The sequence below is a fragment of the Brienomyrus brachyistius genome, chromosome 1 (assembly GCF_023856365.1).
Source record: "Brienomyrus brachyistius isolate T26 chromosome 1, BBRACH_0.4, whole genome shotgun sequence".
NCBI lineage: Eukaryota > Metazoa > Chordata > Actinopteri > Osteoglossiformes > Mormyridae > Brienomyrus > Brienomyrus brachyistius.
In genome coordinates, this window is record NC_064533.1 from 6,547,317 (window position 1) to 6,558,575 (window position 11,259).

At 43.9% G+C, this 11,259-nt stretch overlaps 1 protein-coding gene across 1 annotated transcript in view; it reads right to left on the reverse strand.

The window, feature by feature from the left end:
- Positions 1-10,047, reverse strand: part of sema3e (sema domain, immunoglobulin domain (Ig), short basic domain, secreted, (semaphorin) 3E) — a 33,859-nt gene extending 23,812 nt beyond the window's left edge. The window contains exon 1 of the mRNA XM_049012699.1: positions 9,633-10,047. Coding sequence (XP_048868656.1) covers positions 9,633-9,747 — 115 coding nt within the window. The 5' untranslated portion in view covers positions 9,748-10,047. The remainder of the gene's footprint in view (positions 1-9,632) is intronic.
- Positions 10,048-11,259: the final 1,212 nt, after the last annotated feature.

Sequence of the window (11,259 nt, forward strand, 5' to 3'; positions counted from 1 at the left end):
GCAATGACACTTTGGATCTCAAAGGGCTCAAGAGAGTCAGAACCGTTGAGTCACAAAGTGCACGGGGTGCTGGAAGACGATAATTACATGGGTTCTACGCTCACTCATAAAATGGCAAATTTATTCTTCAGCTGACAAGGGTCGGTGCTCTGGAGGGTGGAAGGGAATGACTTTGGGTTTGACTGTGGTCATGTGTATTACACATATGGAGTCACACACAGAATAACGGGGAGGTGTGGTTCACGCGTGAGGCCGGCTTTATCTGACAGGGGAGACACTGTGTAAGCATATCACTCAAGCTAATGTGCATATGCACATATTCTAAGGTGACCTTATGTATCTGAAAAAAGGTACAAAATGTTAGTATTTCACATCGATTCAGGTATTTTTTGCTTGCTGTGCGCCTCATAAATATTAAATAATGCTTTACATCCATCCATACATGACATCTGTGAAAAAATCAACTCATAAAAGAATTCTACAGTTACTATCCAAACAATATATCTCCATATTTATGGTCAGAGAATTTAGCTCAGTTAGTGAAGATTCCTTACAGTGTAAATACATTATTAGTAACAATTAATGTACAAATGATGCAGTAGTGTACTGCCACACACTCTTGTCATGGGTGAATTGGTGCTGACGGGCGGATGTGTTGTGAAAGGGGCGCTATATAAAAATAAAGTGAATGGAAATTAAATTGAATTAACTTATCAAGATTTCCATCATGTATAACTCATTTAACTTTAAATATTTATTCTGACAAAGAATAATATTTGGAAAACGTATTCAATTCTTGTCCTTAACTTAATTTGGGGTTGACATCATCAGCTAGCGAAGGGCGCTAGCGGTTCAGGTATATTACTTGAGAATATTTCCTCTGGAAGACTCCGGAACTCAAGGGAAGCTGTGGGGTCAGGATGTGCCGATTTCAGTCTTGCAGATGTAAGTAGTGGCCAGCGAGGTTTAATCCTTGTTTTTAGCATTGCCAAACTGGTAACACCAGTAACCAAGTTTGGAAGGTAAAACAATCTCAGGGAGCAGACTGTAATTGTAAAGTGATTTTAAACTGAGAAAAAACATTGAAAATGACGAGAGAGATCTGGAACAATTGCACAGTCTGAACTGTAGGCGAAACACCTGTGACCTCGCCAAGGACAAACCGTCAGACGCGACGCCGCATGCGAGGAGGAGGGATAACCAGCAGCAAATGAAAGTTCACATTCAGCAAACCTGTTTGGCACTAGACAGTAAGACACTAACTCCCAGCCCCGGGGCAATGAAGAGTGACGACTGGGCAGAGAAGCTCTGCATATGTACGCACCAGTGGAATTTGGAAGGGGATCAACAATACCCCGGGGGGGCAAAAACATCAATTAAAAAAAAAAAGCTTGTTGTCCCAAACTGCAGTTTGAGAGAGAAGAAAAACAGGAAACATTCTCCAAATGCTAAGGAACTGGGACAGTCTTTAAATGTCAGAGGGACCCATCGAGTGGCAGGCAGACATGCCTGGATATGGAAGGAGAGGACGAAGTTTTGTGATTTTGTGAAGTTTTTTTTTTTTGATACGTTACAGATTTGTATCAACCAAGGGGGGAGGGGGGATCTCCAATAAGACCTTCTCGCATTCAATGGCTCGATCCCGTCTCCAAAGACCTGTTGATGAATCTCGACAAGCTACAGAAAACAGCAGCTTCAACAAACCTGGGAACAGTCACCAGGAGACCATCACGAGAAGGTTTACAGGTTCCTGCACAGCTCCCCACACTAAACTTCAATTTTATTTGTAGACTAGTGAAATAATGCCACACGTGATGAGAGTTACACTCAGACACTGTGATGTAAATAAAGACAGCGGATCTCTGCTCCGTACAAGACAGCATCTGGAGAACTTTAAGGGTCACATCCAAAGATTGATCATGCTTCTGTCAGATGGGGAAATGCTATTTATTTTCAGGTCAAGGAATTTTGCATAAACATCTTCAAAATGGCCAGCTGCTTATCATCTAAAGGTAACTTTACCAGTTTCCTCATCAATCCACATTCCATCCATTATCAATTACGAAAACTTAAAGAAAACTAACAATATTAATAATTATAAACAACTGGATAAACGATTAACTAAGCCAGTAAATGATTACATCATTCTGAAAATACACATATGAACTAATATATTCATCATTTTCACTGTTCAGTATTAAAATACAGAGGTTAAAGGTTGCAGGGATTCAGACAACTGAGTCAGGATTTATGGGAATAACTGCTCTGTAGGTTTCTCCTGCTGGACCGTTAATGTAAAAAATAGGGCCCTATTTCAATGGAAACGGTGCAGCGGGTTAAGCGACACCCCCCCCCCCCCCCCCCACCCCCCAACCCTCACGTTTCGACACTGCGGCCTGATGCACTGAGGGATGCTAGAAGAAACTGAACAAAAAGCCAAGAAAACAAACACTCACCTTTAATCACGCTAAAATCTCAAGAGTGTTTGTAGTGAGAGTGAATCGCAAACCCCAGGGAGAAAGAGAAAAGTGGCAAGAATCCTCCATCTAAACCCGCTGAGAGATCGCAAGAAGTTGTATCTCAGTTTGCAAATGCCCATCAACACTTGCGGGTTTACAAAGTCTTCAGTTAACAAACTTGTGCTCTTTAGCAAACTCACTTGAAAACAGACTTAAAACCAAATGACTTAAACTAAGAGAATAAACATGAACGCTTAAACAATGCAGACTTCACTAAAGACTGATATACATATACATACACACACGAACACACATTTTTTTTCACTCTTACTTTCATTAATCCAATCAATACTGATTCATATTAACACTTGACATGCGAATAATATGATTCAGTAGAAACTGTTACCTATGTGCTCTTTCTAGCTATTTGGAGTTACATCTGGCCACTAACTACTGACCGCTAACTGTTAGAAGTTGGACAGATGGATGGAGAACTTCAAACAGCATACGTGATAAAATGGGGGCAGAAATTCAACACAGGTCACAGATTTCCCTACTCAAACTCATCCTATGCACCCATTTACCAGGTGTAGCAGGTTTGTCTGAGCAAGGAAATCTGCAAAACTGTGTTGCAAATTGGCCCTCCAGGACCGGAATTGGCAAATCCTGCCTTACAGGCCAACACAGACATGAGACCATCAGGTCAACTTTATTAGTTAAGTCCAAAACATCGAATAGCATTTATTAAGTGGTTGTGTAATTAGGTCCCTGCATACTGTAGCTGAATCAGCCGCAGGTAAAACCAGAAAGCACAGTAAACACTACCTTAAAACTGAACTTGCAAGCATTGCATTTTCCAAACACAGCCTGGACCTGTCAAGGTAAATGTTTAGCTGAAAGCCAAGGTGGGCTCTGAAAAAGCAGCAAGCACACAAAAAAGAAACCCTTTGGAAGATTATAAAAAACACAGGATATGCAAGGATTGGAACAACATACCAGCAAAACAAGCAACATCATCAGGCGATTCGACTAACAGAGAACAACAAATTCACGACGAACCCTGCGGTACGGTAGAGGTTCTATTAAGGCACGAAGCCATACAAAACCGGATGAAAATATCCCCAATGGGGAAAAAAATCCGAATAGACAAAGAAAACAAAATCTGAGCCGTGCAAGTAATGGCCAACACATTTATAAATTTGCATATTATCCTCCCTAGTGCATTTAAAAAGCTGCTTGTTACGGTTAAGACTAAGAATATAGATCCTTAGTACGTTTATTTGGTTTGGCGCTAATGTCAGAGTCCACTGCCTGTTTGTGAAATTAAAACTCCTCTAATTAAATAACTTATTCAAATATACAATATCCTACGACCCGTATCTGTAAAGATTTATGGGTCATTTTTGTTGCAGAACGAGTGTTTGGTTGCTGGAGAACACGCTTGGGATTATTAAATGCGGACTCGGGTAAACGTCTGCATATGAACCCGCGACCCGCGAAAGGGCAGGATATGATTCTAAATCCGAAGTTTCCATATTATATGCACACTTGGGGCTATTTTAAAATATGCCGAACTGCGTTGCCGCTTTAATACTTGAGAATGCGAGTGTTAAGATCAAGATGGTTATGATGAGGATGGGCTGCAGCGATTACAGCAGCAGCAGCAAGTGTCGGGGACCGACTGCGAGCCACATGGTTTTGGGCAGAAACCTTCAGGCGAACCATCGGGGAAACGACAGAATTGCAGAAATATAATCGCCACACATCGCCGGGGCTGACTATGCAGCGGGGGTCCGCAGTCTAGTGTTTTCCATTCTGGGCTATAATTACAAAAACGTGTAAAAACGTTAAAATCCCCGAAGTCAAGGGGAGATCATTTCGCCACGTTAGCGTCTGACCGCCTGCTGCTGGTATATTAGGGGCTGTTTAAGCCTGGGGAGAAGCCTGATCTGTGAGACCGGACACCCCCCATTCATGCACTTGTACGTTAAGCCCATGCTTCGTCTAAAAAGCACTTAACTGGGGGAAATCTATAATCAGGGTGGGGCTCTCAAATATATCTAGCCTCTGGAAATAAGGGTGCATAGTCCTGATACATGGGAAATTATAAAAATTGTTCATGCACCATTAAATACTATATATTGTTAAATTGGGGATTCATTGTCGGTAATAGAGGTTGTGTATTGAAGCCATTCTCAGATTAAACTTGGCTGGTGAACAGTACAATACTAACCTTGAATCATTTAAGAGCCAGGCAAAATACTGTTTTTGTATCTCAGTATAAAATAACAGAAATTTACTGAAAAACTGGCACACGTGTAATTACTACCTGAAACCAAGACTGGTCTAGTCGTAATAGTATCCTTTCAAAGTAAACACCAAGACTGAAATCAGAAATCTTGCTACTGTCCAGTCCCGATGGTTTAAAACAGTGAAGCAGTCTTTCAAATAAACCCCTGCAGCTTTGTAACTGTTCAGTGTTGGACCATGGACCAGAAATATCTTTGAGAACTTCGAGGGAACACTTCGGCTTTGAGAGGAATCACTCTTGAGAGTTTTGATATTTAAGCAACAGTGAAGTAGCAAAATATGTCACATTTTCTTGTACTTATGGGCAGGGTTTAAGTGTGTAAAAGAGGTTTAAAGAAACGCAAAGCTTGACATTTTACATATGTGGAAAACCCTTGAAAATAAACAGTGGTTAACCGCTTTGAGTCTTGGAGGAGGACACAAGATGGGCTTTAAAAGCTTCTTGCAGAACTTTTGGAAGTCACATTCTTTTCTTTTAGGAGAAAGATGGTTTGTTTGTACAACTTAATTATGACGGAGACCGTTTTTATCAAAACATCATTATGTCACAGCAGGCTTTCTTTGGCCAGCAGGCAAAATGTGGAAGAGGTTAATGACGTTTGCAGGATCAAGTGTCGCTAATTTAATACAGCGGTTCTCTTACCTTGCAGAGCATCTGTAATTTGAAAACAGGTTGTGGAGGCATATGGGCCTTCTGATTGGCCCTGCACTGTGACCTCTGATTGGCCCTGCACTGTGACTTCTGATTGGCCCTGCAGTGTGACTTCTGATTGGGCCTGCACTGTCACTTCTGATTGGCCCTGCACTGCGACTTCAGGTGCGACCAGACCGATCACTTGTGCTGGATGGTTTCAAGGTTCTGTACGTGAAGCTACACTTAAAACAGCAATCGATGGGCACCTGCTACCGGACAGTTTATCATCAAGCAAAGCATAAAGAATTTAAAATGAGACCAAGGGATGTGTCTTCAACACACGGAGCTGCGTCGTACGAGACCTCAGAAAAGCTATGCGACAATTCGAATGTCTTAGACTGAAGAATCTACACTGTCGAGTCTGCCAGGAATAGCTTCCCTGTAAAAAAATAAATATTCATATTTCCAACCACGTATCCATCCATCACTCCATTCATCTCTGATTGTCTGGCAGGCATCCCAAGAGTTACAGAGTGTGATTCCTCAGGCATGGATAAACTCCTTCACCTTTCAGCCTAGTTCATTTTTGTCATTCTCAGCAGACAATGGTTGCTCTCTTACCGCGGGAGCGGCTCTGAACCCGTGGTCCGCATTAAGAGAGCCCTGGGATTTATTTTTTCAAGGAACACGGCAGGAAGTGTGAAACCGGCAGTGATACAGAACCCGCTCCTCAAATTCAAGCCGCTGAAGTGAAGCATTATCTGGACGCCGCCAGTAATATTAAGAGAAACAGATGTGAGATCATTCTATAAAAAGGTTAATTGGTATTGGGATGGCATGAACTTCCTCTTGGTCATTTAAAAATGCATAAGAGCAGGGGAATGATTATCAAAGGTCACTTTTCATTTAAGGGAAGCCTAACACCGCAGGAAAATAAGCTGACAGCACGAAAAAAAAACCTTAATATAAACAGCTCACCATGGGACTATGACCACTGGGAACATAAAACTGGTTTTGGCCAAAGCCATGCTGGGGTCTCTCTGAGCGGCGAGGGAGAACTGTCCAGGGAGATTCAGTCGGTGGTTCTGGATGGGAGCAGCTTTTCCATAAACCAGCCTTTCCTGCTGGAGTCGCCTGGGGTTAGGAGGCACCTCACTGACTGCCCGTTCATTGTCCTGAAGGCGAACAGATCTGACATTCGGCGCTGGACAAGATGTAGCGTATCTCCCCCTTAATAGACAATGGCAACGTAAATACCCAACAACACCCGCAAGGCTGGGAGTTCATGAAATGACATAAATGTTACGTCTGTATTGTTTTTTAAATATCTCCATATTGTAGGACTTCGTTTTGCTCTGCAGAGATGCTGCCTAACCGAGAGCATGCTCTGCACTCCTACAGTGTATATGCAGGAAATCTGAATTTGTGTGAACGAGATCATTGCTTTCTACAGGACCATCATGGGATCGTTGTTGCCAAACCATTCCTGAAGATGAGGGTGATTGAGACTAGAAGCGTGTTTGGGGTCCTTCAAAATAAGCGACGGATCGTTACTGAATTATAATTTGCATTTCTCCTGTCAGAACATCCTTTGGACTAATTATTTTGAAAACAATACAGTTTAATCTCATATGTGTTTGATCATGGGCACTGCAAAGGCCGTTCGACTCAGTGAAGAAGTTTGGATGGTAGAATGGACTCATCACAGGCATTTAGAGAGGATTAACTGTGCTGCAGAGGCTTACGTGTCCAGACTGATAACAATCTACCCTGCTAGATGGAGCAGAAATGGACTTCTGGGTCGGATCCTATCATTATGAAATCACAGGCATCTGAGCCTGTCAGCGAAATGCTTCACCCTCCACCTGAACCAACACCCTTCAGGGTGTGGAAAAGATGTCCTGGGGAACCAGAATAATTCAATACGCGTGTTGCGTATGTACTCAAAGCCGGCTGTCAGTAGTAGGGTAATAACTTCACTGCATTGTCCACCTGCTGTTGTTCCAGCTGTGAGCTGATAGAGCAACGTAACTAACTCTATAATGTCCAAACGGAGGCATTAATCTCAACTGTTACATCACAGAGAAACGCCTTCATGCCGGGGGTTGCAACACAACCAAAATATGCTGGCACCGCTACCAAGCATTACCGACCGTAAGGTTTGTGCCTGTTGCTGCAGATGGATTCCCTTCTAGGTGTGGACCTGCCAAGACCTTAATGTATGACGTACCAGAAATCCCAGTGAGATTCCATTTCACATATTGGCTCGCTGACAGAATATAACTGGCCTGTTTTCTGTTACTGACCTCTTAAATCAATACAGAAATGAAACCCTAACATACAAACACATGCTAGATATATCAACAGGTACTGAAACATTTCAGGTTCATGCTCATAGTGGATCGCTGCTGTTGGGCCCTTAAGCAACTTGACCGGAGTAGCTTTAGCTACGTAAACAGCAAAAAATAAGTAAAGGACTTCTGGTAAATTAATACATACTCTCAGTGGCCACTTTATTAGGTAGCCTGGTGTCGTGCCCAATAGGATCCCTTTTGTCTCCAGGGTCGCTTCAAAGGTTAACAAGTACCTTCCGAGAATTCTCTCTGCACACCACTGTTGAACCGAGCAGTTATTGCACTTGTGGCTTTTCTGTTAGTTTTAACGAGTCTGGCCTTACTCTATTCACCTCTCTCACAGTGTATGGATTCTCCGGATGGGTCCCTGCTCCGGAGTTGCTGGAACCATCACACGCAGGCCCAACAATCACACCACGTTCAAAACCTCATACACCCTGTCTGTGTGACGGATGTATTCATTTGCAGTCATATGATTGGCTGTTTGGGGGGAGCAGACCGTTCGCATTAATGGGAAGTTACTGTATACACACAGTTATACACCAAAACAGCATTATACTTAAAGGCAATTAAGGCACATTCCAAGATTAGCATGTATCAGAAGAGGGGTGTGGGGGTCCTGGTAGCCGTATTAACTAAAGAGAATTGGTCTTGGCTTGCTTGAGCACGTACAGGGAGAGAACCCCTCATATTCCCGGAGAACACACAACAAGAGAAGCCACCCTTCATAACCATTCTTTCCAACAACTGAAACTTAGCACGCTATAAGAATTTAGGCAGCACATTAGGCCATATGAAACCTAAAGATGCATGCAAACCTCCGCGAAGATCATTCATTATAAGTGTCAGGAACTCTGACTCAAAGTCAGACACAGAAATCATACATACTTCTCCTTACCCAAGGATGTGAATCGGTGATTCACTTTTTTTTATCTCTTAATCATTAATGATTATGCATTTTGGGAAATGTTAGATGAATCTACAGATCATCCAGGAAACACATACTGCCTCGCTTTAGGCTAAGCTCAGATTCATCCTATGGACTTACAGAACAAGCCCTTCAAATTTTTGGTGCAATTTTTTTGTGTACAAAGTTTTACCAGCTGTAAATAATGAAACAGGCTCGTATTCTCAGACGATTTCAACAACAGGCGTTTCTGATTGCCGATCGGACAGTGACACTAAAACTGCACTTGTCGTGCTGCTCTGTTTTGATGTGCGCTGTCGGGGGGGCACCTTACCACAACAACGCTACCTTATCTATGAAGTGCCCCATTTCTTGGGGTAAAGGGCACCGTGCCACATCTCAAGCACATATCCAAGTGAAACTCCCCAACCTTTCAGAGCAAACATTTCACTCACTTACGAATACTTTTGCTAGACTAAAAGAATGTTGTTACTCCCAGAGATGCCCTGCACATGCAGGGATACGATGGAGGTGATAGGTAAAGATAACACGACCATACTAACACCTGTCTCATGCCCCATCAGTTGCGACAGACACCAGAACAAAGCAGCTCTCGTCTCGCGTCGTGCACACCTTTCCACGAGTGTTAACTTGTTTCCAAGTTAGGGCAGCATTTCCAAACACCATTCCTGCCTTCAAACCAACTGCCTACTTAACACTTAAACATGGAAAATTCCAGGTCTTTTTTAACTGTAATTACAGGGTTGAGATTGCGAGACAGTACACACCACTGAGGATTACAGACAACGTTTATTAGATATAAACAGACATAAACAAGTGGATACCAAAGACACACACTGCACGGAATGCTGTGGGATTTGAACAAATATCTCTCTGACTTAGTTTTAGGAGGTCACCTCATCCTCACGCCAAGTGCCCTTCTTGTGCTACCCCCCAGTGTCACCTACCTTTGTGGGACAGCCTCAGTCTGGGGGAGCTGCTTCCAAACGCCGGGGTCGTACTCCGCAAGATCATCCCCACCAGCAGCAGAAGGGAAGCGCATAGATGCCCCGGGACCGACATCACGACGTTCCGGTCACTTCAGAGAGTGAGACGCTCGTTTTCTGGAGATCTGGGCTCAATTCCTGGGGTGGATCGGTTCCATCCAGTCGGCGTGGATTGCGATTAGTGTCCACCTGAGGAGGGGAGCGTCTTGCCAGGTGCCAGCTGTCCGTACGGCGGGAGTCGCCCTGGCGATGGTTGGACCTCTGAGGAGGCGCAGAGGAGAAGGTGGCTGAGGGGGGTGAGATGCAGTCTCCCGATGGATCTGTTTCCAGTAACTGTCAGCCTCTCTCCAAATACTGTGAATCAGCCCTTGCCGGCTTCTCCTGACACTCCGGAGGGCGGGAGGCTGGGGGGGGGGGGTGTGCATTCCAGGGCCCCTCCCGCTTGGCTGCTAGCCCTCCACGCGTCAGTCAGCGACTGTCACACCCACATTGCAAATGCCCTGCTTTCAGAGTGCTGGGGGGGGAGTAAACCTTTGACCTCAGAGAAGGGGTGGGGAGGGTCCATGCACACAAGACCACCACCCTGCACTACAGAGGGAGGTTCAGGGCCACCAACACCCCCACCCCCTCCCACATGTTCAGCCCCCACGTTTAAAGCCAGTGCAGCATCTCCTTCGTCTCCTCATTGGGCTCCAGGGGACGTTTCGGAGCGGGGGCATCTCCTGATGCAGTGGGGGGGGGGGGACACACCCCCTGTCCGGGATTCCCCAGTCTAGCCTTCATGTATATGGTGGTGTTAACAGACACGTTTTATACCTCATAATTAAAGAGTGTCAAAGTCATAATCAAGAATATATATTAAAGAACAAAGGAACATTAAACATGGGATTCTGTCAAACCTTCAACATGACAGGAATAGATCAAGTACTTTTTCGTTATTGTGAAAATGCAGCTCAGTGTGGTGCCCCCCCCCCCCCCCCCCCCCCCCCCGGATTTAAGCTTAAAGGGATATGCACGGTGCCTATGGTTACCGAATCGCACAATTCCTGAATTTTCTTTTATGTCCACATTTGGTTCCACTTAAAATTAAACAAAATCCATCTTCACATCACTTCTCCCGGTGAGGCTGATGGCAATTTGCATGTCCTTCTAATACCTAAATTATCAATATGTCATATAAGCTATCATACATATATAGGCAGTTTTCCTAAAGCACACATCTTCGGTTTTGTATGATGTTCACACGTCATGACATTTTGTCCACGCAAATGTACAGTCTGCTTACTTGAATTTTTGTGAAAGTAACAACAGTTACACAATTGGAGACATTTGGGGAATCAATGAAATGACGTTCCTCACAGAACATCCGAGAACATTTCTTAACCTCAAGGCGAGAAAAAAGGACGGGTACTATATTTTAAATTAAGATCATAATATTGGGACAAAGTCTGAAGCTTTTATTTCAGCTTTAGTAAGACGGCCACATACATGCAGACAAAGTCACCAGAGCGTTGTGTGAAACACTGGGTTTCATTCCTGATGTGGGCAGTTACGGCGCGTGGAGCGATTACATGCTGCGCATCGGCCC